General features: G+C 41.3%; 1 protein-coding gene across 1 annotated transcript; it reads left to right on the forward strand.

Annotated features, from left to right (window-relative positions):
- AAMDC (adipogenesis associated Mth938 domain containing) lies at nucleotides 298-26,988 on the forward strand. Its single transcript, XM_005667169.3, has 4 exons — nucleotides 298-418; nucleotides 7,548-7,697; nucleotides 24,405-24,500; nucleotides 26,812-26,988. Exons 2-4 carry the CDS (start codon nucleotides 7,566-7,568, stop codon nucleotides 26,950-26,952), a joined length of 369 nt encoding a protein of 122 aa, XP_005667226.2. The 5' UTR covers nucleotides 298-418; nucleotides 7,548-7,565; the 3' UTR covers nucleotides 26,953-26,988.

A 27,858-nucleotide genomic window follows, 5' to 3' on the forward strand; every position in this document is an offset into this window, starting at 1 on the left:
CCGAGCGTCTCAGGCACGGCGCCGCGATCCCACAATACAACAGCGGCCCGGAGCAGTCGAGAACCGAGTCAGACGGAGGAAAGAGAGGCGCTCCGTGCCTTTCACTTTCCGCCCTCTTTCCGCACCCCCACCCCCTTCTCCACTCCTCCCACCTCGGGTTTGCACTGCCTCGGTGTGACAGGAGGAATGAAAACAAGGGCTGCAGGGCAGGGAGGCGGGCTGGAAGCTGGGAGGCGGGACTTTGTAGGAACGGTGACCAATAAACCTGAAGGGGGCGGAGCTTCGCGCGTCGACTGGCCGAAAGGCTTTTTCAGGGCGGGCGAAGGGGAGGAGCGTTTAGATGCGACAGCCTGAACGTAGGTGAGAGGTAAAGCACGGAGCGGTTTGAGAGTGCGGCTCCTTGGAGAGAGGGCGTTGGGTAAGTTTTGGGGGCGCTCCTCGACCTGAAACTGGGCTACTGGTTAGTAGGGGAAGTTGAAGGGAGTGAATAAGAGGACACTTGGGGAAAAAGCACGATTATGAGAAAAAAATAGGAGAAGGGAAATGTATTAATTAATTATGTTGGGATGGGACCTTTTATGAAGAAGTCTCAGCGAAAATTTGCTGAGGGATACTGCTGAAGTACAAGAACCGCACCTGTGCTGGAAAAGCAGGGCCTGAAGACTCTGGAGGACGACGGCCTGATGCACCGGGGCTCTGCTGGGATCGTCACCCTGAGGAGTTGTGGTCCTGATAGGAAACCAGGATCTAAAGGGACCATGCCCTTCACGGGAACCAAGGCTTGAGATGACAGGGCCCTCCTGCGGTTGTCTGGGTGGGGGTGGGGGACTTTGTTGAGGTGCGAAGATCTGGGAAACTAGGCGCTGCAGGGGACCAGAATCAGAGGTGGGCTACACCTGCCCTGAGGGCGGACTTGGTAGGAGACTTGGTCCAGCTGGGTTGCAAGGACAAAAAGCAAGACTTGAGCCCTAATAGAATGGCTTCAGGACGTGGCAGATTTTTCATTTCTTTAAACTTCGGTGAAGTGGGAGTGGTTATAGTACCTATATCATAGGATTTTACTAGATAATTCACAGTACACTGATTAGCACAATGCCCTGGCACATTGTAAATTCTTAAAAAATATTAGTTGCTATTATATTAGAAGAAAAGAGTTCCTAAAATTTAGATTGAATTAAGCAATATGCAATTTATACAGTTCATTACTTTGAGCCAAAAGTTTCTGTGTGCATTTTAAGGTTATATAGTTTCTACTTACTAAAAAGAATTTTACAAACAAGGTATAATGTAAACTATGTAAAACAGAATAATAATTAAAGGAAAGTAAAGAAATATATAGGCAATCGATTATGTTGAGAACAGAGAAAATGATCACCACAATTAAACATTGAATTTTGTTCTGAATTTCTAGGTAAAAAGGAGAAAAACCATAATGGTCTGTGTCATATTAATTAGCTAAAGAAACAACAAGACTCCTTTATCAAGAGGAAAAAATTCTGGAGTTCCCTCTGTGGCATGGTGGGTTTAATGATCCTCCTTGTCTCTGTGGAGCTGCCAGTTCGATTCCAGCCCAGTGCAGTGGATTCTGGATCTGGTGTTGCTACAGCTGTGGCACAGGTCACAGCTCCAGCTCAGATTTGACTCCTGGCCCCAGGAACATCCATATGCTGCAGATGGGACCAAAAAGAAAAAAAAAAAAAAAAAAGAGAGAGAGAGAGAAAAAATTCTATGTTGTAAGCAAAATTTATTACCTGGAATACTGATTTCTAATACACAAATCCTTTTTAAAGGAAAAAAATGTTCTTTTGAACTTTAGAAAGACCCTTGAAAATTCCAGTTAAAGAAGTGCTGATGAGGAGTTCCCTTGGTGGCACAGTGGTTCACAAATCCAACTAGGAACCATGAGGTTTCGGGTTTGATCCCTGGCCTTGCTCAGTGGGTTAAGGATCCGGCGTTGCCGTGAGCTGTGGTGTAGGTTGCAGACACAGCTCGGATCCCGCGTTGCTGTTGCTCTAGCATAGGCCGGCAGCTATGGCTCTGATTCAACCCCTAGCCTGGGAACCTCCATGTGCCGTGAGAGCAGCTCAAGAAATGGCAAAAAAGACAAAAAAAAAAAAAAGAAGTACTGATGAAATAAAAATCTACACATCAGTATGAATGTACTTCATGCCATTGAACTATACACTTTGAAATGATTAAAATGAAGAGTTCTGGAAGTTCCCATTGTGGCTCAGTGGCAATGAGCCTGACAGTAGGATGCTGGTTTGATCCCTGGCCTCACTCAGTAGATTAAAGATCTGGCGTTGCTGTGGTGTAGCTCGCAGACTCGGCTCAGATCCGAAGTTGCTGTGGCTGTGGTGTAGGCCAGCAGCTGTAGCTCCAATTCAACCCCCAGCCCAGGAACTATTATATGCCACAGGTGTGGCCCTAAAGAAAGCATAAAAATAAATAAAAATTTAAAAATAAAATGAGGAGTTCCCTAGTGGCCTGGCAGTTAAAGGATCTGGTGTCATTGCTGTGGCAGGGTTCAGTCCCTGGCCTGGGAACTTCCACATGCCACAGTCGCAGCAAAAAAAAAAAAAGGTTAAAATAGTACATTTCATGTTATGTATATTTTGCCACAATAAAAAAGTAAAAAGTAAAAGAAAAAAAGTCTTACTTTAGGAAAATATCTATGGTGATGAATTATCATAGCAAAAAAGTTTTAATTTAATATGTGGTAAAATATCATTTTAAGCAACACTGAAATGAAATACAGAACTAAACTAAAACATATATTGTACAACACAGGGAATATAGCCCATATTTCATAATAACTATAAATGTAGTTTAACCTTTATTCTTATTTATTTTTTTCTGACTGCACCTGCAGCATATGGAATTCCAAGGCCAGGGATCAGATCTAAGCCACTGCTTCACTTATATCACAGCTATAGCAATACCAGATCCTTTTTTTTTTTCCACTTATAATGATTTTTATTTTTTTCATTATAGCTGGTTTATAGTATTCTGTCAGTTTCCTACTGTACAAGGTGACCCAGTTACACATACATGTATACATTCCTTTTTCTCACATTATCATGATCCAGCATAAGTACTAGACATAGTTCCCAGTGCTATACAGCAGGATCTCATTGCTTAACCAATAGCAACACCAGATCTTAACCCACTATGTCAGCTGGGGATAGAACTGGTGTCGCCACAGAGACAACACCATTGTGCCATAGCAGGAACTGCAGTAGATCACTTTGCTGTACACCTGAAACTTATATAATTTGGTATATCAACTATACCTCAATGAAAAAGAAAAACTAGGAGTTCCCCGATAGCCCAGCAGTTAAAGATTCGGCATTGTCACTGCTGTGAGCTGCTGATCACTGCTGTAGTATGGGGTTCTATCCCCGGCCTGGGCACTTTCGCATGCTGCAGGCGCAGCCAAAAGAAAGGAAGGAAAACTAAACTAAAACATGTTGGTATGACTCTCAAACTGTCAAGTTACATCTTTAGACCTAGGGCCCTGAAGACCCCAGTTTTAAGAAAAATCTGACCCAGAATACATTTTTTTGTTATTTGTCTTTTTTTTGTCTTTTTAGGGCCACACTAGCAGCATATGGAGGTTCCTGGGCTAGGGCTCTAATCAGATCTACAGCTGCCAGCCTACGCCACTGCCACAGCCACGCCAGATGCAAGCTGAGTCTGCGACCTACACCACAACTCACGGCAACGCCAGACCCTTAACCCACGGAGCGAGGCCAGGGACCAAACCCGCAACCTCATGTTTCCTAGTTGGATTTGTTTCCGCTTCGCCATGATGGGAACTCCCAGAATACATCTTAAACAGCAGTTTTGTAGGAAGATACAAAAATCTTCATAAGAGCATAACTTAATTTGAGCTGAAGTAAAAGGTCATGTATAAAATATTAAAGTCATATCTTTATGAATCAATTTTGTGGAAAGAACCTTCAAACCAAAAGAAAGATTTGTGTCATTTGGTGAATGCTACCCCTGCCACTTTCCTTTCTATCGCTTTGCTTTCAGCTTTTTCAGTACCTAGCCTGCTCTCCCATGGGATTGTGAAAATAAATTTCTTTTAAAAAGGTTTATACAATTTTTTCTTTTCTCAGGGCTGACACTGTTATTCAGGCACTGATAAATAAGGTTAGAATTTCTGCCTTTTCTAATCAAGATTGGCATTAGAGCAAAGTCCTTGGGCATCAAAATTATATCACCCAAAAGATAAGAAATGTTTTACTACAAAGCAAGGTTTAGGTCATACCTTCACCAAGTCTGTTCTTGGAAAGAAAATAAACAATAAGCACCCACAATACCATTATCTCTTCTTATCTTGGGCCAGGAGAATTTGTGGGTTACTAGAATCCAATCCCAGAGTTCCCGTTGTGGCTCAGCATGTTAAGAACCCAACATAGTGTCTGTGACGATACCGGTTCAATCCCTGACCTCCCTCAATGGTTAAGGGTCCAGCATTGCCAAAAGCTGCAGTGTAGGTCACAGATGTGGCTCGGATCCTGCATTGCTGTGGCTGTGGAGCAGACCTGCAGCTGCAGCTTTGATTCCACCCCCAGCCCAGGAACTTCCGTATGCCGCAGGTGCCACAGTAAAAAGGATTTTTTTTTTTTAAGGATCTAATCTTTTTTTTTAAAGGATCTAATCCCAATTTATGTAGTTAGAAAAAGAGTAGCTTAAAAAAAAATGAAAAAAACCTATAATTGATGTACTGCTAGTTCTGTGAAGAACCCTTTAAATAATCATTAAATTGCTTACCTTTAGTCTTTATTTATACATAAGAAATTTCTTTTTTTTTTTTTCTTTTTACAGCCATACCTTCAGCTTCCAAGATGCGGCCACAGCATAATTTTTTAATTGAAGTATTGTTGACCTACAGCATTAGTTTTAGGAATACAGCATAGTGATTCAATCTTTCACAGATTTTACACCATTAAAAGTTATTGAAGGATGGTTTCTGCTGTGGCGCAACGGGATTGGCACCGTCTTGGGAGTGCTGGGGTGCAGGTTCGATCTCTGGCACAGCACAGTAGGCTAAGGATCCAGCGTTGCTGCAGCTGTCACTTAGGTCAATACAATGGCTCAGATCTGATCCCAGGCCCAGGAACTCCATATGCCATGGCTTGGCCAAAAGAGCGGGGAAAAGAACAAAAAGGTTATTAAAGGAGCTCCGGATGGGGTGCAGTGGGTTAAGGATCGGAAGTTGTCTCTGCAGCAGTGTGGGTTTGATCCCTAGCCTGGCTCAGTGGGTTAAGGATCCAGCCTTGTCACTGCTGTGGCTCTGGTTGTTTCTGTGGGTTCAATTCCTGGCCCAGGAACTTTCATATACTGCAGGTGCTGCAAAGTAAAAAAAAATTATTACAAGATAATAGTATGATTCCAGGTGCTATACAATACATCCTTACTGCTTATCAATTTTGTACATAACAACTTGTATCTCTTAATCTCATCCCCCTAAATTGCCCCTCCCCTCTCATAATTTTGATGAATTATAAATGGTTTCTCTTAGTTTTTTATTTTTCATTTATTTATTTATTTATTTTTTTGCTTTTTAGGGCCACACTTGCGGCATATATAAGTTCCCAGGCTAGGGGTGGAATCAGAACTGCAGCTGGCAGCTTATGCCACAGCAACGGGGGATCTGAGCCACATCTGTGACCTACACCACAGGCCACAGCAACAAGACATCTTTAACCCATTGAGCGGGGCCAGGGATCGAACCCACGTCCTCATAGATCCTGGTCCAGTTTGTTACCACTGAGCCACAACAGGAACTCCCTTGTTTTCATTTTTAAAGCTTGGCTTCCTGGGAGTCACCTCTATGCCTATGTAGCTTCGTGTCCAGGCAAAGATTAACAAAAGATTGTATCCAAACACCTCAAGCCAGTAAGACTTACCCACTCTACTGGGGATCAGTATGTGAGCTGTACATTCAATGTTCAGGCTGTTTTCATCTCTCATCTGGCTCTTCCGTTCTTCTCAGTCCTCTAGAGCCCTCTCACCTCTTCACTTTAGATCTGTAGGCTCCACTGGCCCAGATGTTTGCATGACTTAGGCCTCCTGTCTTTGATGCATGTGCTCACAGCCTTTGTGCCACCATGGATATGTAGGAAGGTTATCCAGCAAGTCCCTACAGCCATATGACATCTTGGGAATTCCCTTTAAATCCCTATCTGCTCTGACAATCCATTGCTTGCCCCAAACAGTCTCATGGTTTTGTTTTTTTGTTTTTTTTGTTTTTTTTGTCTTTTGTCCTTTTTAGGGCCACACCCATGGCATATGGAAGTTCTTTTTTTTTTTTATAATTTTATTTTATTTTATTTTATTTTATTTTATTTTATTTTATTTTATTTTATTTTTTGTCTTTTGTCTTTTTGTCTGTTGTTGTTGTTGCTATTTCTTGGGCCGCTCCTGCGGCATATGGAGGTTCCCAGGCTAGGGGTTGAATCGGAGGTGTGGCCACCGGCCTACGCCAGAGCCACCGCAACGCGGGATCCGAGCCGCGTCTGCAGCCTACACCACAGCTCACAGCAACGCCGGATCGTTAACCCACTGAGCAAGGGCAGGGACCGAACCCGCAACCTCATGGTTCCTAGTCAGATTCGTTAACCACTGCGCCATGATGGGAACTCCTGGAAGTTCTAATTGGAGCTGTAGCCACCAGCCTACGCCAGAGCCACAGCAACACAAGATCCGAGCCACATCTGCAACCTACACCACAGCTCACGGCAACACCGGATCCTTAACCCACTGAGCAAGGGCAGGGATCGAACCCACAACCTCATGGTTCCTAGTTGGTTTCATTTCCACGGTGCCACAATGGGAACTCCGGCTCACAGTATTAAATAAGCAGTGCCACCTTCCATGCGTATTTACTTGCCACTGAGATCACCACCAGTTTAACTAGGCAGGGCTCTAAATCAAGTGAGCCTCCTCCCCCAGAGCAGCAAATTGGTTTTCATGCCCTGTCTCAACCCAGTTGAACCTCTACCAACAAAACTGATGTGGGGGCATGAGTATCCCAGGCAAGAACAGCAAAACATTTTACAGTTCTTAGCTGAAATTCAGTGGTTTTCATGCATAAGCATTTTTTAGTTTGTAATGTACCTTGGTAAAAAATGGTTATTTTTGCAGTTTTGTCCAGCTTTATACCTGCTTTTTGGAAAAGAATTTGTCAACCTCCTCACTCCATCATACTGAAGTAAATATCCACCTTTTAATTTTATTTGTCAAAAATATCCTGAGAATTCCCTCCAGAGTCTAAGAAGTAATTGTAGTATTTAATTTCTATGATTGGATGATTCAAGATCCCAAGAATAACAATTTCACCTTTTAGACTTCTGGAGAAGGGACAACCACGTAAATGAGAAAGATGCTTCTTAACTCACAGAGTACCAGCACTTACTATATTTTGTATGTGGTATTATATTTTGAAACATATTTTGTATAAAGCATAGCTCGTGTATTTTGGAGCTCTTTTAACCTTACTTTAAAACTAAAATTTATTTTTCTTTTAATTCCAGAGTTCGGTTAAATTCCTTATGTCTTCCCCTGAAATTGCCTCCCTCTCATGGGGGCAAATGAAAGTACAAGGCTCTACTAAAATCTATAAGGACTGCAAAGTGTGGCCAGGGGGAAGTCGGGCTTGGGATTGGAGAGAAACAGGAACTGAGGTAAGTTATTAGTGTATGGTTGACACTGCACAAGGCTGACCCAGTGATGTTCAAACTCCGAAGCTATAATGACCAGGTTCCAAGTAAAAGTAACTATTTCTTGCATTCTCCCTCTCTCTCTGGAAACCATTAAACTCACCATTAAACTTTTAAAGTATGCAATCCAGGGGAATTTTTGTCATAATCTTGTGCAATAGTTACTAATTCCAGAATACACATATCACCCCCAAGGTAACTTTATAACCATCAGCAGTCTAGGGGCTCCCCTGGTGGTGCAGCAGCTTAAGCATCCAGTGTTGTCACTGCTGTGGCTTGGGTTGCAGCTATATTGTGGATGTGATCCCTGGTCCCCGAGCTTGCACAGGCTGCAGGTATGGACCCCCCACCCCAAATTTTATATTTTTATTAAACTATATGTATATATATATATATATATATATAAAACCATCTATTGTAACTATCTATATATAACTATCTCTTGTATTTTCCCCATATCAGACTATGTGAGTTAACCTCATTCTGTATTTAAGGAAACTTCATAAGCACAGAGAAGTCAAACTTACGTGAGCACAGAACTAAAAAATGTGAAATCAAACCGTAGATTCAGGTCAGATTTTCACTTTCTTTCCCATTCCCTTCTACTACATCATGATTCCTCTTGTAAACTTTACAAACTCTCAAACCATGAAGGTGCCATGGATGATACTAGGGAGAGAGGAAACATTTGCCATAAGATGGTTTTTATCTTGTTAAGTTTCATTTGTCAGCAGAATACCCAGTGTTCTAGAACTGGCTGGAGAGAGAAGACCTGAGAAAGATGAGAGGAAAAGCTGAGGTGCTGAGTAGAACTCATCTACACGGAGGCAAAAGGGCATCAGATCAAAGCTCTTAAGCCTCTGAGTCCTCATCTATGAAATGGAAATATTACCCACGTCATAGGGTTGATCTAATAATTAAAAGGATTGGTGTACTGTGCTAGATATGTTGTAGGGACTCAATAAATGAAGCTGTTATTGTTAAGTTAGTAGTAGTGTGGGTAGAAATGAAACACCACATTTGAAAACTATTAAGGTGAAATTAGCAAGATAAGGCATTTATTAGCTTTTGCAGGTAAAGGGAAATTCTAGCACAGATAAATGGGTACATGGCTGTACCATTTACTGAGACTAGGTATATGAAGAGGAGGAACAGATGTATTTGTGTTTAGGGCAGAGGTTGGGTACTTAAAATGATTAATTATTTTGAACTATGTTGAGCTTGAACTTACATTAGGGCATCTAGATATATCCAGTAGATGTTTAGATTCATAGGTCCAGGCACTATCACATTTTAGCTAGATAACCTTAACCAAGTTATAGAGGCTGATTGTGCTTTATTTTAACCATCTATAAAAGGAGAATAATAAGGTCTGTTTGTCATGGGTTGATGTAAAAGTAATACATGGTTTGGAAAGAATGCATTTTAAAAAATGCATGCCATGGAGTTCCATTGTGATCCAGCACTGTCACTGCAGTGGATTGGGTCACTGCTGTGGTGTGGGTTCTGTCTCTGGCCTGGGAACTTTCATATGCCGCAGCCAAAGCCAAAGCCAAAAAAAAAAAAAAAAAGCATGCCACTTGCCATCATGCAAATTCATTCTTTCCTTTCTCTCAATTTGTTTTTCTCAGTGTGATTTATGGATCTCTTGCATCAGAATCAGAATCACCTAGATGCATGTTTAAAATGCATGTTCTGTATCACTCTCACTCCTTCCAACTACTGAAGCAAAATCTCTTGGGGGTGGGGCTGGAAAATAATATATTTCATGCAATTGCTTTGAATACTAAATATGTTCATCTTTGTAAAGTATCTACCACAGTGCCTGTCACATATTAGATACTTGACTGTTTTCGATTTTTTTTTTTTTTTTTTTTGCTTTTTTAGGGCCACACTCACAGTATATAGAGGTTCCCAGGCTAGGGGTCCAATCTGAACTACAGCTGCCAGCCTACGCCAGAGCCACGCAATGCCAGATCCAAGCCAGTGTCTGCAGCCTACACCACAGCTCACAGCAATGCCGGATCCTTAACCCACTGAGCGAGGCCAGGGATCGAACCCGAAACCTCATGGTTCCTAGTTGGATTCCATTCTGCTGCGCCATGACAGGAACTCCTCAAGTTGATTCTCTTTTCTTTTTTAATTACCTGGCACAATGCCTAGCACATATTATTGCTCTTTACTATTTGTTTCTCCCAATGTAACTACAGAGTTGACCAAATTACTTCTTCCAAATGAGTGCTAAGGAGTTCCTACTGGGGTGCAGAGGATTAAGGATCTGGCATTACTGCAGCTGTGGCATAGGTCACAGCTACAGCTCAGATTCAGTCCCTGGCCCAGGAACTTCCGTATGCCATGAGCGCAATCATTAAAAAAAAATTAAATTAAAATTTTAAAAAGAGTCTTAGGAGTTCCCACTGTGGCTCAGCAGTAACAAACCCAACTAGTATCCATAAGAACGTGGGTTCAACCCCTGGCCTCACTCAGTGGGTTAAGGATCAAGCATTGCCGTGAGCTGTGGCGTGGGTCACAGACACATCTCAGATCTGGCATTGCTGTGGCTGTGGCATAGGCATGCAGTTGTAGCTCTGATTCAGCCCCTAGCCTGGGAACCTCCACATACCCCGAGCGTTGCCCTAAAAAGCAACATAAAATAAAATAAATAAATAGAGGAATTCCTGTTGTGGCTCTGAGTGCACCCTAAAAAAAAAGCTAAATAAAAAAAGAATAAAAAATAAAAATAAAAAAATGATGCAGTTCCAAATTTTCCTTTCAGGAGTTCCCGTTGTGGCTCAGTGGTTAACGAATCCAACTAGGAACCATGAGGTTGTGGGTTCGATCCCTGGCCTCGCTCAATGGGTTAAGGATCCGGCGTTGCTGTGAGCTATGGTGTAGGTTGCAGACGTGGCTCGGACCCCGAGTTGCTGTGGCTCTGGCATAGGCTGGTGGCTACAGCTCTGATTCAACCCCTAGCCTGGGAACCTCCATATGCCTCGGGTGCAGCCCTAGAAAAGATAAAACAAAGAAAGAAAAAAAAAAAAACAAATTTTCCATTCAGTCTCATCCCCTATATTTCATAACACACACGTGACCACCTAGCTACTCCATACCAAATATTATTCTCCTATAAATCTACCATGATCTTTCATCCTCTTTACCTTTGCCAAAACCATTTTCCTTACTTAAAATGACCTGTTTCCCTTTTTTCCTGTTGAAATCTTATAAATCCTGAAATTCCTAGCTTTTCTTTCATCTTCTCTATGAAGCACTTCCTGATAGTCCTTGTGAGAATGAGCTACTTACTCCCTTCTCAGTACTTGCGTAATTCTGTGCACCATCTGTTTTGGCCCTTAGTGCAGTTCACCTGTACTGTACTGAGTGTGTATTTATCTGTTTTTCTCATTAAGTGGTGAACTCCCTGAGGGCAAGAACTATGCATTTAGCACAGCATCTATAAAGTAGGGCCCAAGAAGCGTTGGCTGCATTGAATGTTTTCATTATAGATGTCATTAAACAATTTTTTTAATACTCTGTGACATTCCTTCTGAGGTAAGTTAATGTTGCCAATTCCTCTTTTTATCAGTTTCAAGGGGGACAGGGTAGATTTATAATGACCTAAGGTTGGAAATATCAAGAAAACTTATTATCTTCAATAAGTGTCCATAAAATATATTTACTACCACCTACTAGCAAATCTCTACTCAAAAAACTATTGTGTGCTTGGTCAAATATAGCTTTTTTAGGGTCACAGCACTAATAATTTTTGGAACCAGTATTTGCACATGAGGTCCTACTATAGAGCCGATACTTTTCTACTGTCCTCACTTATTTCTATCCTAAAGCAATAACTGTCTTATTGGAGAAGAGTTTTCTCTTCTTTTCTTTTCTGTCTTTTTGGCTTTTCCAGGGTCGCTCCCGTGGCATATGGACGTTCCCAGGCTAGGGGTCGAATCGGAGCTATAGCCTTGGGCCTACACCACAGCCACAGCAATGCAGGATCCGAGCTGCCTCTGTGAACTACACCCTAGCTCATGGCAACGCCGGATCCTTAACCCACTGAACAAGGCCGGCGATCGAACCTCCAACCTCATGGTTCTTAGTCGGATTTGTTAACCACTGAGCCACGCTGGGAACTCCTGGAGAAGAATTTTCTTTGGAAACATGCATAAATCTTTCATTTATTTATCTTGTTAGGCTGACAGGAGACAAGGAGGAAGACATGACTGAGGCGTAAGTTTAAATGAAAGCCAAACCAATTAGCAGACACCCAGAGAGAACCAAAGGAAATTTGGAAACCTTACCATACCTTTTAAACAATGTCAAACATACAATACAGTTATATGAATATGATGATAAATGCCCATACACTGTTTCAAAATCCTCACGTTGTCTGGACTTTGCCATGTCTATTTTCTCTCTCCAAACACACACACACACACACACACACACACACACACACACACACACACACACACACACACACATGCTTTCCCCCCAGTCATTGTATTTTATTTTATTTTATTTTGTCTTTTTAGGGCCACACCCACGGCATATGGAGGTTCTCAGGCTAGAGGTCTTATCAGAGCTACAGCTGCTGGCCTTTGCCAGAGCCACAGCAACACCAGATCCAAGCCATGTCTGTGACCTACACCACAGCTCACAGCAACGCCGGATCCTTAACCCACTGAGCGAGGCCAGGGATCCAACCCACAACCTCATGGTTCCTAGTCGGATTTGTTTCCACTGCGCCACAATGGGAACTCCTCCCCCAGTCATTTTAGCGTAAATGGTAGATATTTTAGCATTTCTTTCCTAAGAACATAAACATTCTCCTACCTAGCCACAGTATCATTATCACCAGTAAAGACATTATCCTTGAGGAGTTCCTCCTGGGAACCTCCACATGCTGTTGTGGGTTGTGCCCTAGAAAAAAGACAAAAAGAAAAGAAAAAGAAAGACATTATCCTTGATACAGTAATATTATCTAGTATACACTCTATCTTCACGTTTCCCCCCAAACACCCTCTATAACCGTCGCTGGTTTTGTGATTTTATTTTTATATGTAATACAGGCGACGGGTACGAAGTGTAACGGAATTCTCAGAGTCTGGTCCACACGACCAGACTAAAGGTTCTTGTGCTCAGGAAACTGATACCTAAGGAAGGATAAATGAGTGAGCATTTCCTAACCCTTCCTGCTTTTGTGTATGTTTGTTTTGCTTATGTTTTCCCAGTTACTTTCTATGTCTGGTTGACATGGAAAACCTATGTTGACTTCTCCCCCTCCCCGTTTTTTTCATTTTAAAATATTTGAACCTATATAATGATCTGAAAAAAAAGCAATAAACACTTGTAAACCATCAGCCTAGATCCACCAGTTGTTAATATTCTGCCACATTTGATTTGTCTCTGTGGTTTTCTCTTTCTCTCTCTGAATAACAACATTTGCTGAATCATATGAAAGTAAGTACGAACATCATGACACTTACTCCAAATACTTCAGAATGTATCTAATAAAAGAAAGGCATTCTGCAGTTCTCTTGTGGCTCAGAGGGTTAAGGATGCAGCATTGTCACTTCAGTGGCTTGGATTGCTGCTATGGAATGGGTTCATTCCCTGGCCCAAGAACTACCTCATGCCACTGGTATAGCTGAAGAAGGAAATAAAAAGCATTCTGCCGTCATATTCTTAATGTTACCTCAAGAACTTCAACATTGATCAAATAAAATGTTAACTCCATAGTCAAATTGTTTCAATAAAATAATATGGATTTCTGGGAGTTCCCATTGTGGCTCAGCAGTTAACGAACCCAACTAGCATCCATGAGGATGCAGGTTCGATCTCTGGCCTCACTCAGTGTGTTAAGGATCCAGTGATGCAATGAAGTGTGGTGTAGGTTGCAAATGCAGCTCGGATCCTGTGTTGCTGTGGCTGTGGTGTAGGCTAGTGGCTACAGCTCCGATTGGTTCCCTAACCTGAGAACCTCCATATGCCATGAGTGTGGCCCTAAAAAGATAGTAATAATAATAATAATATGGAGTTCTGTTGTGGCTCAGCAGGAAGAAACTCGACTAGTATCCATAAGGATGAGGGTTCAATCCCTGGCCTCACTCAGCAAGCTAAGGATCTGGCATTGCTATGAGCTGTGGCATAGGTTGCATATGAGGCTCAGATCCTTTGTTGCTGTGGCTGTGGTGTAGGCTGGCAGCTGCAGCTCCAATTAGACCCCTACTCAGGAACTTCCATATGCTGCAGGTACGGCCCTAAAAAAACCCAAAATAAATAAATAAATAAATAAAATATATTTTATAGCTGGCTTTCCATTCCAATCCAAAATCCAGTCAGGGCTCATGCATCACATTGTGTTGTCACGTTTCTTTATCAACAGATTTACTGACTGAAGTATAATTGACCTACATTACACTATGCAAGTTCCAGGTGCACAACATAATAATTTGTTATTTTATACATTACGAAATGATTACAATAAGTCCAGTTACATCAGTATGCTGGTTTTGCTGTTAGTTTCCTTCACTGTGCAAAAGCTTTTTAGTTTGATGTAGCTACATTTGTTTATTTTTGCTTCTGTTTCCCTTGCCCGAGGAGACATCTAAAAATCTATAGCTAAGACTAATCTCAAAGCATGTCAAACATATTGCCTCCATTTTCTTCCAGGATTTTTATGGTTTCTAGATACCACTGCTACTGAGATGTCACTACCTCCAAGCCCTTTCAGTACACAGAGCCAGAAAATGTGTGTGTGCCTGTGTGTCTCTGTGTGTGTTGAGTTCATAATGATACCTCTGGTTTAAGCCAGCATCACAAGATTCTTTCTCTTAATCCACAAGTCCACATCTGTGCCTATTTCTCCCACAGTAAGAAAACTAGTTCCCAAGACCATCAATGTAATAACTTATTTGCTCTGTCCTACTGTAGACAAAAATCACTATAGCAATACTGCTAACATTGAAATCACAAAATAAAATTCAAACTCAAAATGGATTAAGACCAAAATAGAAGACCAGACACTATAAAACTCCTAGATGAAAAAACAGAACACTCTTTGACATAAATTGTAGCAATATTTTTTATCTGTCTCTTAAAGCAAAGGAAATAAAAGAAAAAATAAACAAATGGGACTTAATTAAACTTGAAAGCTTTTACTTATAACAAAGGAAACCATGGACTGAACCAAAACATAGCCTACCGAACAAGAGATAATATTTGCACATGATATGAAGAATAAGGAGCTTACATCCAAAATATATAAACAGCTCATACCACGCAACATCAAAAAAAAAAAAAAAAAAAGACAAAAAAGCAAAAATGAAATGACCCAAATAAAAAATGAGCAGAAGACCTGAATTGACATTTTTGCAAAGACACACACATGGCCACTGGGCACATAAAAATATGCTCAACATGGTTAATCATCAGAGAAATGCATGTTAAAACCACAATGAGAAGTTCTCTGGCAGCACAGCTGATTGGGGATCCGGTGTCGTCACTGCAGTGGCTTGGGTCACTGCTGTGGCATGGGTTTGATCCCTGGCCCAGGAGCTTCCACATGCCACAGGCATGGCCAAAAACAAAAAACAAACAAAACCCCATGATGAGATATCACCTCACTCCTGTCAGAATGGCTATCATCAAAAAGAACACAACAAATGTTGGCAAGGATGAGGAGAAAAGGGAGCCCTTGCACACTGTTGGTAGGAATACAGATATAGTACAATACAGGGAATATAGCCAATACTGTAATAAATGTAAATGGAACAGAACCTTTAAAATTGTAAATCACTATGTTGTAAACTTGAAACTCTATAGAAATTTTATACTCAGAACCTATCCCAGTTAGGCATACAATCAATCAGAACACTTTAAAGTTTACTTCAATTATCTTTTCTTTATATCATCAATTTAATATACATTTGGGTTCATTTGTTTCTGTTGACATACAATTTTAAGTGTCCCCCCTTTTGTGTCTTTGGTGATTTAATTTTTTGAATATATAAAACATTTACATAATTCAGAAGTCAGAACTATCTAACAAGATATATTCAGAAAAATCATCCTTCCCTGATTCTTCCATCGCATACCTATTTCACTGTTTTTATTTTTATTAGTTTTTTGGTTCATGCTTTTTCTTTGTATTTTTGTAATTATTTTGGAAAAATAAATACACAAACACATGCACACATCCATAAACATCCATCCATACATATGTGTATATATATATATAATTTTTTTTTAATGGTTACATCTGAGGCATATGGAAGTACCCTGGCTAGGGGTTGAATTAGAGCTGCAGCTTCAGGCCTGTGCCACACCAAGGCAACACCAGGTCCAAGGCTTCTGTGAAGCAATGTCAGTTTCTTAACCTGCTGAGCCAAAACAGGAATTACCATATTTTTCCTTATATTCCCCTATTCTTTACATAGAAGATAGCTTTAGAAAAAAAGGGAGTTCCCTTCATGATTCAGTGGTTAACAAACCCGACTAGTATCCATGAGGATGCAGGTTCGATCCCTGGCCTCGCTCATTGGGTTAAGGATCCGGTGTCACCTTGAGCTGTGGTGTAGGTCACAGACACAGCTTGGATCCTGTGTTGCTGTGGCTGTGGCTGTGGCTGGTAGCTACAGCTCCAATTCGACCCCCAGCTTGGGAACTTCCATATGCCATAAAAAGCACAAAAAAAAAAAAAAAAAAAAAAGAAGAAGATAGCAAAACTTGCTCCTTTTCCCCCCATCTTTCATTGAACAAATATATACTTAAAATCAGGATATCCATAGAGATATTCCTTTTTATTTTATACAGGTGCACAATAATCCACTATATGAATGTACTATTACTTATTCAGTGTATCCTATGGATGGGCATTTAGATTGCTTCCATTATAAATAATGCTATAATGAATAACTTTACATGGGTTTGTTTTTTGTTTTTTTTGTTTTTTTTTTTATTATTGGAGGTGTATCTTCAGAGTAAAGTCTTAGAATGAGGATGGCTCCTTCAAGGAGCTTTATGGGGGAGTTCCCGTCATGGCGCAGTGGTTAACAAATCCGACTAGGAACCATGAGGTTGCGGGTTCAATCCCTGCCCTTGCTCAGTGGGTTAAGGATCCGGCGTTGCCATGAGCTGTGGTGTAGGTTGCAGACGTGGTTCGGATCCCGCGTTGCTATGGCTCTGGCGTAGGCCAGTGGCTACAGCTCCGATTTGACCCCTAGCCTGGGAACCTCCATATGCCTCGGAGCGGCCCAAAGAAATAACAAAAAGACAAAAAAAAAAAAAAAGGAGCTTTATGGGAAAATTAGGCAAAGAGACAACTGTAATAAGTGCTGTAATATGTAATCAAAAGAAGTACAAAGGGAAAACATTGCCTGGGTGAGTTAGAGGAGTATTTCATAAGGTGTGATCTCTGATTTTCTTTTCCCCCCTAATTTTATGGCCACACCCATAGCATGTGGAAGTTCCCAGGCCAGGGACTGAATCGGAGCCAAAGCTGTGACCTACGCCACAGCTGCAGGAATGCCAGATACTTTAACCCATTGCATTGGACCTGGGATGGAACCCGCACCTCCTTAGCAACCCTAGCCACTGCAGTCAGATTCTTAACCCACTGTGCCACAGCAGAAACTCCTAAGGTGTGTAATTTAAAACAGTCCAGATTGCAAATGCAACAATTTTATATACATAAAATTATAAAAAATATTAAAAACAAATGTATAGTCTCGTGTTGTAGTTTTTTAAATTAGCTTGGAAGAGTCGAAATCTTTTCCAAAAGTCCATTATTAGACATCCTCACATCTCACAGTGACAAGACTGCCAGTTGTCCTTTCAAAATCCATTCTGTCCCTTTTCTGGTGCATATGGCTGCCCAGCTAGTGTCTGCATTTTCTGTTCTCCCTTGCATAGGTATGGCTATGTAACTATGCTATCACCAATATAAAATTGAGTGGAATATGAACAAAAGAAATGATAGATTTGATTTGGGCCCTAAAACAATAGGCATGAACTATTCTTCTTTACACTTCCTTTCATAGTTAGAACTCGGGCATGGCTACTATCAGTTCCCATCATTCAAATGCTTTAGATCACAGAGCAACGAAGAGGGAAAAATCTGGGTCCCCTGCTATCCCCCCACCCCTAGCATAGACTGGCCACACTAATATATGAGAAAGAGAAAGAAATACATTTCTATCTTCTTTAAGACACTGGATCTGGGGATTTTTATAACAGGAGCTTTGCCTTTACCCTAACTAATCCACAGACCTCATCCTGAACTAAACCATGATTGGTTAGACAAATCATTTGGGGTAGAACAGATACTAGGGAGTTAACTGTACTATATCACCAAAGGGTTAATCCCTAAGTTTAACTGGGAACTCCCAAATGCCATAGGTACAGCCTTAAAAAAAGAAAAAAAAAAAAAAAAGGACATATATACATGTATGTATACACACATACACTTTAAAACTTCATTCTGTTCTAAGAAGGAGGCCATAAACTTCAGCAGATCACCAGGGCACCCTATGGCACAAAAAACAGGCCTCTGCCCTGGTGGAGGCAGAAAGATCACTTAGAGGCTATTAATTCAAGCTAGTGATAATGAGATGTGACTCAGGCAGTGTCCACAGAGGACAGATTCCAGAGATCCTTTAACCTTCACTTGCAGAATCTGCTTTCATCAGCAACACAGCCCGAAAACAGCACTGCTAGTAACATTTACGGTCACTTCGATTCCGCTGAAGGAAATGCTTCTTTGAAAATGTAATATAGGAACGTTTTCTTTTCAAATTTAAGATTAAATTGGGAGAAACATCCTAGCCATATAGGATAACAACTTGGTGTCAGCGAGCGTAATGGGTATTAGCTGGACATTCTTCCACAATCAATAGCTTTCCTCCAAGAGAAAACAATAAGCTTTTATAACCTCCCATTGACATGGATGGGAAGCCTTTTAAAGAAGAGGAACAGGATCAGACACTCACGAAGGGAAGCGGTCCTTAGTGGCTTGCCCTGAGGGGTCAGAAGAAGCAGAGGAGGGGCTGGTGGCAGGTTGAGAACGCCACATAACAGGCTGATGCTCCAACCACAGGCCACTGCACAGGGCTGTGAAGGATCACCCACCAAGGCCTGGATCCACAGGCTGTTGCAGTTATCTTTCATTGCTCTGCGTGTGACACCCTGAGCCTGCAGTACAGCAGGCCGCAGCCAGATCTGTCACTTGAGTCCCACGGATCCAGCAACTCCGAGGGGCTGAGGCTGACTCCAGTCCCTGAATCTCCAGAGGATTATGGTTTTGCACTCTTGTGTGGCCTTGCACTTTGAGTAGTGGCCTTATTTCCTTGTGCCAGAACGTGAGCTCTTACAGTCTAGGGATCATGCTGCTCCTCAAAGGAGATGCTATTCTTTGTTAAATGAACAAATCATTCATTATTTCAGAAAAATGCATTTACTTAAGGCAGGCGAAGCGCTCCAACCCCTATTTGTAATTCTACTAAATATTTACCTTGGTCATTGTCCCAGAAAAAATAAATAAATAAAGGTTAAGTTCTTATAACCGTTCAGCTCAGGGTGGTTCTAGGATCGAACTGTGGAAATCAAAAGAGCATCTAATTCAATGCTCGTAAAGAACCAATTCTTTTAAGAACCAATTATTGTAATCAAGTGAAAAAATATCCCATTCTTTGTTTTGTCTTTTAAAAACATATGAACCTAAACTACTTTAAAGAATCTAATTGCCCTGAATCTCTTCTGATCTTCGTGGAAAACAGGGAAAGCTGGAGGCAGAGATACTGTTCAGAGCCACCTGGACACTAGCTCTGCATCCTCTCCCATTGTGAGGATGTACCCTTGCTACTCATCAGTTTGATCCACTCTTTGACCTGCAGGCATCCTAATTTAGAACACTGATATTTTCTTAAGTGTAAGCTCCTATAGCCTTAGTGTAAATTCTTTAGGAAGACACTGAGGAGGTAAGTCCGAATATAAAAGGGTGTTAGTGTGAGAGACTGGCTGTTATCATCTCTGCAGATTCACTGACTGAAGAGTGCAACAATAGTTGTATACCCCACAGGGCGTACAAGAGACATGAGCAAAGATGTGCTGCATCTGCTCCTGCTTTGTGTAGCCACCTGGCTTCTGATAAGCTTTGTTTCCATGGCTAACCAGCCAGGAAGCAGAGAGTATGTATGTGTGCCTACAGGTGGTCTCTTCCTGCTAATCTGTAACCTGCTTATGTTAACACTTAAAATATATATTCTTTTTTTATCTTTTCTAGGGTGGCACCCATGGCATATGGAGGTTCCCAGGCTAGGGGTCGAATCGGAGCTGTAGCCGCCGGCCTCCACCACAGCCACAGAGACGCAGGACCTGAGCTGCGTCTGCGACCTACACCACATGGCAACGCCAGATCCTTAACCCACTGAGCAAGGCCAGGGATCGAACCCGCAACCTCACGGTTCCTAGTCGGATTCATTAACCACTGAGCCATGACGGGAACTCCAAAACTACTTATTTTTGAAATAATTTCAGGAGTTCCTAGGTAGCTCAGCAGGTTAAGGATCCAGCATTGTCACTGCTGTAGCTCAGATCACTGCTGTGGCTTGGGTTGCTCCTGTGGTACAGGTTCAATCCCTGGCCTGGGAAGTGCTGTGTGCTGCAGGTACAGCCAAAAAGAAAAAAAAAGAAAGAAAGAAAGAAAAAGGAAAGGAAAAAAGTCAGACACACAGAAAAGTTGCAAGAATGTTAGAAATAATTTTCAATTTTACCCAGATCCAAGTGTTAACAGTTTATCATATTTTCTTTATCATCTTCTTCTTCTTTGCTTTTGTGGCCATACCTGTGGCACATGGAAGTTCCTGGACTAGGGGATGAATAAGAGCTGCAGCTGCTGACCTGCGCCACAGCCACAGCCACAGCCACATTTGATCCATGCCACATCTGCAACCCATGCCTCAGCTTACGGCGAAGCCAAATCCTTAACCAGCTAAGCCACAATGGGAAGGCCATCCTCTTCCTCAACAGATACTTTTTTTCTGAATTGTTGTAGATATCCTAGCCTCTTATTCCACAATTGTGTGTATTTACCAAAAAACAAACAACAAGGCCATTCTCTTACAACACAGTGATGAAAATCAGAAGATTAAACATTGATACACTGCTGTTATCTACCCTACAGACCTTATTCATCTTTTGCCCCTATGAATTGACCTAGTACGTTACATTTACTTCTCATATTAATGGAATCATACAGTATATAGTCTTCGAAGAGTTGCTTTTTTCACTCAGTATAATACATTTTATTTTTTTATTTTGTTTTGTGGGTGAAAGGAGTAAGACAGCTTTCATTGCTTTGTCAGGCAAAGGAGGCCACAGCAGGCTACTGCCCTAAAGACTGTAGCATAATACATTTTAGATTCACCCAGTGTCGTATGTATCAATAATTAGTTCCTTTTTACTGCTGAGTAATATTATACTGTTGGATTATAACATGATCTGTTTATACATTCACCAGTTGAATAATCTGTTGGATTGTAACAATTTGTTTATACATTCTATCCAGTTTGGGACCACAACAAATAAAGCTGCTATCCATGACTATAGTTAACTCTGCTAGATGATATATACCAACGCTGTTAACAGACTAAATATTAGTTCTTATCACAAGGAAAAAATGATTTTTTCTTTTTTTCTCTTTTATCAGATGATAGATGTTAAATAAAATTATTGTAGTCATTTTCCAATATATGTAAGTCAAATCATATGCTGTATACCATGGACTTCTACAGTGCTATATATCAATTATCTACAGTGCTATATATCAATTATATCTCAATAAAACTGGGGGAAAATGTCTGGAGTAGGACTCCTAAGTTTGGAAGATAGGAGTAACAGTGCCCCCCATCAGTAAAAAGGCGCTATGAACATTCAGGAACAGGTTTTTGTGTGAATGTGAATTTTCATTTCTCTAGGATAAATATCCAAGTATGTGACTGCCGAATCACATAAGTATCTACGAATGTGCCAAACTGTTTTCCAGACAGAAGATGAGGAAAGGGATAGGTGGTGAGACTGGTGAGGAAGCTGGGAAACTACAGACCATGTTAAGGAGTCTGTCAGCTATTCAAAGGACAAGAAGCCATTGAATGCTGTTAAGCAGAGGGTGACTTGAATGGATCTGTGTTTTGCAAAGATTCCTCCAGCTACAGTTTGAAGAATGGATAACTGGAAAGAGCTAAAGTGGGTTTATGGAGACCAGTTAGGGAGCTACTGCAATCAGCTAAATAAGAAGTAATGGCACCTTAGACCAGGGTAGTGGCAATGCAAGGAGGTGGAGAGGAATGGACAGGTCCAAGAGGTAATAAGGAAGGACATGTCTAGCTAACACACAGTAAATCCAATCTTTTGGGGGAAATGTTTACTATTTCAACATTTTACTTTTTAAAAAATTTTACTGAAATACAGTTGATTTAGGAGTTCCCGTCACGGTGCAGTGGAAACAAATCCAACTGGGAACCATGAGGTTGCGGGTTCAATCCCTGGCCTTGCTCAGTGGGTTAAGGATCCCATGTTGCCATGAGCTGTGGTGTAGGTTGCAGATGCAGCTCGGATCCTGTGTTGCTGTAGCTGTGGTGTAGGCTGGCAGCTGTAGCTCCGATTTGACCCCTAGCCTGGGAACTTTCATATGCTACAGGTACAGCCCTAAAAAGCAAAAAAAAAAAAAATATATATATATATATATATATATAGTTGATTTACAACATTGTGTTAATTTCTGCTGTACAGCAAAGTGATTCAGATACATATATTTATCTTCTCTTCCATTACGGCTTATCACAGGATATTTAAGAGTTTCCTGTGCTATGTGGTAGGACCTTGTTTTTTATCCATCCTACATACTGTAGTTTGCATCTGCTAATCCTCAACTCCAAATCCTTCACTCCCCAAGACTGTTCTCCATATCTGTGAGTCCTCTTCTATTTCATAGAAGGTTCATTTGTGTTATATTTTAGATTCCACATCTAATATCATATGGTATTTTTCTGACTTCATACAGTATGATGATCTCTTGGTCCATCTATGTTGCTACAAATGGCATTTCATTCTTTTCTATGGCTAAGTAATATTCCATCATATATGTGTGTGTGTGTGTACATAACGTATACACACACACACATATATATATATATATACATACATATATACAGCACATCTTTATCCATTCATCTCTCAATGGACATTTAGGTTGTTTCTGTATCTTGGCTATTGTAAATAGTGCTGCTATGAAAATAGGGCTGCAGGTATCTTTTTGAGTTGTATTTTTTTCTGGATATATGCCCAAGAATGGCACTGCTGGATGATACAGCAACACTATTTTTAATTCTTTGAGTTTCCCTCAAGGCATACTCTTACTCACACTTGAAGACACAGCTAGAATAACATGTCTTAGAGTCCTCCTGTGTTGCAGTGGGTTAAAGACCTGGTGTCACTGCAGCGGCTTTGGGTGCTGCTGTGGCACGGGTTTCAATCCCTGGCCCAGGAACTTCTACATGCTGCGGGCGTGACCAAAAAAATAAAAATAAAACAGCATGTCTTCCATGACATTTTCCCACTCATATTTATTCACTCCCTCTTCTGAGGTCTTCAACTTTCTATTTTATCTCACCTTTGTAACTCTTTGCTCACTAATGTTACTTGACTACAATGCCTTCAAAGACGATTTAGTTCACCTCAGTATCTGCAGTGCTTCCAGATAGGGCTCATTGTAGAAGAGGTGTTCACTACCCGCTTGTTGACTGAATAAAAGAGACAAATCAGGGAAGGGAGGCTTTGCCTTTCTGAGCTTCCATGCTGAGTGTCATCCTTACAGACATTCACAGAAGCAGCCCAGTAGTTGGGCTGGTACTTAGCAAACTCCTCTACGCCCTTTGCTGACGTGGAAGCAGTTCAGAAGCCACCATCCTTTAATGTTGGATTCATGTTTATTAAATACCTTACCTTAAGTATCCCTGGGAGAATCTGAGAAGACGTTACAGACTGATAGGCAGGTTTTAAAACATCAACATTTTCCTAGGGTTAACCGGGAAAGGGGGTCAGAAGAAGAAAACAGTGTGGCAATTTCTAAATTTTGGCAGGGTGTGTGGGTGTTCTTCTCCTGCTTCATCGTCTTTCACTCTCTCACCCGTCACTTACACGCCAGTCACATGGAACTACGTGTAGTTCACGAGGGTTTTCTTTCCTCTGCGCTTTAGTTCACACTATTCCGTGTACTTGGTATGCCTTGTTCCCTTGGATTTCCTTTAACCTAATTCCTACTTAAATGTCACCTCCTCTGGGATGCCTTCCCTGACTGCTTGCCCTAACTCCCCAGGTGTGAATTAGGTGCTCTTTCTCTGTGTTCTCACTACACCCTGAAGTTACTTCTTTGTAGCACTTAGGAAACTTTAAAATTTTCTTTTTTAGTATTCTATGTTTTTCGTTAGACTTAGAGCTCCATAGGGGCAGCAATGTATGTTCTGTTATTCCCAGGGCCCAGCATAATGCTTGGCACTGAGTGAACCTTAGTAAGCATTTCTTCAGTGAATGAATGAATCTCACAACAATGCTGATTGCACAAAAAAGATTAAAAGAGGAGGTAGCTGGTATACTTTCTCTTTCTATGTCCAGCATTCTCCTGGCGTGCAGCCTGCAGATGTGGAGGAAGTGGTTGAGAAAGGCGTGCAGATCCTTGTGATTGGCCGAGGGATGAGTGAGGCCTTGAAGGTAGGTACGGGTGAGTACAGCTTTCCTAAGGACTCTGGACTCTTTCGCTTAGAGATACGTTCTTCTTGGAGGTTTACCTCTATATCACACATCTTCATTTTGCTGAGCCAGTGGATGGTCTAGGATAAAACAGTGGCTGCACAACACTCTTCCTGACCACGGCTGGACTCTCCAGTCTCTACAGAGCCACAAGCCTGTGTAGTTTCAGCAATTTTTCACAAATTCCTCAAATCCTTGAATTTCCTAAGTTTTACAGCTATCATTATTTGGCTCTCTAGACTTTTATAGTACTTTACATTTTTATAATATTTTTTTACATTTTTCTTTTCTTGGGCATGTTCAAGTAAGGCCTTTTTCCCCCTTACAGAAGAAAAGTTTATTTTTATTGTACTTACAGAAATAATACATGTTTATTGTAAGAGTCAGTATAGAAATGTAGATTTAAAAGGGTGAACAAGACAAAAAAAAAAAAAAAAAGGGAGTTCCTGTTGTGGCTCAGTGGTTAACGAATCTGACTAGGAACCATGAGGTTGCGGGTTCGGTCCCTGCCCTTGCTCAGTGGGTTGGGGATCTGGCGTTGCCGTGAGCTGTAGTGTAGGTCACAGACTCGGCTCAGATCCCGCGTTGCTGTGGTTCTGGCATAGGCCGGTGGCTACAGCTCTGATTTGACCCCTAGCCTGGGAACCTCCATATGCTGTAGGAGCAGCCCTAGAAAAGGCAAAAAGACAAAAAAAAAAAAAAAAAAAAAAAAAAAAGGTGAATGATTTCCCTTCCCATTCTCCACATCTGGTGTATTAACTGCTGTAATTCTCTCTATGCATTTGCAAATATATACACACTTACACATACTTATGCCCATGTTTTTACATAAATAGGATCACACTATACATATTGTTCTATAACTTTTTATTCAGTTACATTATTGCATTACGGACGGCCCTTCACGTAAGTATATAGAGATCTACCTCATTCTTTCTTTCACGTCGATATCCTGAAATCCAGTTCCCTACTGATGAGGTGCCCTTGACTTATTTATATTTCTTAGCTTAATCTAGTTTTTTTTACATTAAAATAATTCCTATCTCTAAGGCTACTATTGTTATAAAATTCTTCAAATATGTAAAAAAGTAATATAGGGCATTTAAAAAAATCATGTCACTCAGAGTTCCTTCTATTTAAAATAATCTTCAGGACAAGCCAGAGTTGAGAAAATATCTAATAATGCTGGTGCTATTGAGAATCTTTTATATAAATTCATTTGCAAATATTTATTGAGCACTTTCTATGGGTCACACCTTACTCTAGGCGCCAGAGACAACAAGATAAACAAGACAAGGTTTACAGCCCTCATGGATAACAAAAAGTACACAATTTCAGATCATAATAAATGCTGTTATAGGAGTTCCCATCGTGGCTCAGTGAAAACACATCTGACTAGCATCCATGAGGAGGAAGGTTCAATCCCTGGCCTTGCTCAGTGGGTGAAGGATCCAGTGTGGCCATGAGCTGTAGGTCACCGATGCGGCTCAGATCTGGTGTTGCTGTGGCTGTAGTGTAGGCAGACAGCTATGGCTCTGATTCGACCCCTCATCTGAGAACTTTCATATGCTGCAGGTGTGGCCCTAAAAAGCAAAAAAAGAAAAAAGAAAATGGTGATTTAAGAGGGGCTGCTCTAAATGGGGCGGTCAAGAAAGGCCTTTCTGAGAAGGCATCTGAGCTGCAGTGAATGAATACATACATTAACTTCATCCTCACGCCAACCCTGTGACTGCAAAATATCCCAGTGTACAGGGGGGGAGACTGAGGTTGAGAGACTCTCAGTGTCTCTTGCTTAGTACGTGGCAGTTAGAATTTAGACTCAGGCGGACTCAAAACATGGAACATTTACATGCTGGCCATTTTACATCCATGAGCTAAATTAGTTCTCATACCAACCCTGTGAACTAGTTATCATTATCCCTATTTACAGACATGGAAACAAAGGCTCAAAATTTAATTCACTTACCCCAAGTCACACTGTTAGTAAGGACTTAAATTCAATACTGTCTGCCTCCAAAATCCACGCATGCTCTTTCCAGTTTCTATTTCGCCTGAGCTGTTTGCCCATATTTCATGATACTTCTGTCAGCTTCTTAGAAGCCTTTCTGACTCCTTGGGGCTCCGTGCCAGATTCTGGATGGGTGACATGCCAGGTGATTGAGGAGTAACAGCTGTCACTGTCCAGTTCTGTAGAATATACTTGCCTCATGGCAGGAAAGAAAACCGTGGGAGCCTTTCCCCCTGACTTACTCTTCTTTTTCCTTCTTCCCAGGTACCCGTATCCACTGTAGAGTACCTCAAGAAAAAAGGCATTGATGTTCGGGTCCTCCAGACAGAGCAGGCTGTGAAGGAGTATAACGCCTTGGTCACCCAAGGCCTCAGGGTGGGAGGGGTCTTCCATTCCACCTGCTGATGGAGTCTTAAGAGAATAAATTACTAAGCAATCATGCCTGTGACTGTCACTCTTACCACTCTCCGCTCTAGCCTCCCCACGCATTTTGGAACAGCTGCTCGTGCCAGGTCCTGTGCTAGGCTTTGGGATGCACAGATGTCTCAGGCAAGGTCCCTTTCCTAGGGGAAATGGCTGAAAACCAGAGGAGACAGATGTTGACCAAAGTTTAACACTGTAGTAAATGTTGGGCCAGACTAGAATTAAGCGAAAATAAAGACAAAAATGAAGAAAACCTTCTGTTTGAAGGCCAAAGAAAAGTTTCAGTGCATTAAAATCACATTGCAGGGAGTTCCCGTTGTGGTTCAGTGGTTAACGAATCCGACTAGGAACCATGAGGTTGCGGGTTCGATCCCTGGCCTTGCTCAGTGGGTTAAGGATCTGGTGTTGCTGTGAGCTGTGGTGTAGGTCGCAGACATGGCTTGGATCCTGCATTGCTGTGGCTGTGGTGTAGGCCGGTGGCTACAGCTCCGATAGACCCCTAGCTTGGGAACCTCCATATGCCGCAGGAGTGGCCCTAGAAAAGGCAAAAAGATAAAAAGACAAAAAAAAAAAAAAAAAAAAAGATCACATTGCAATTGGAGCTTTGAAACATTGAGCCATCAAATCAACCAATTTTTATTAAGTACCTTATATGCCAGGCACAGCTATAAGCTCCAGAAAAATGGCAATAGAAGTTATGAAGCTTATATTCTAGTATGCAAAATAAACAAATAAATAGAAATGTAAATAGAATGTTATGAAGTACAATAAGGCAAGAAAAAGTGATGGAAGCTATATATGGTCAGGGAGAGTTTCTTTGTGTAATGACACATGAGCAGAGCCCTGACTGAAATGACGTGGCACAGTAAAAGCAGCTTTTTTTTTTTT

This window comes from Sus scrofa, chromosome 9 (genome assembly GCF_000003025.6).
Source record: "Sus scrofa isolate TJ Tabasco breed Duroc chromosome 9, Sscrofa11.1, whole genome shotgun sequence".
NCBI classification, from domain to species: Eukaryota; Metazoa; Chordata; class Mammalia; order Artiodactyla; family Suidae; genus Sus; species Sus scrofa.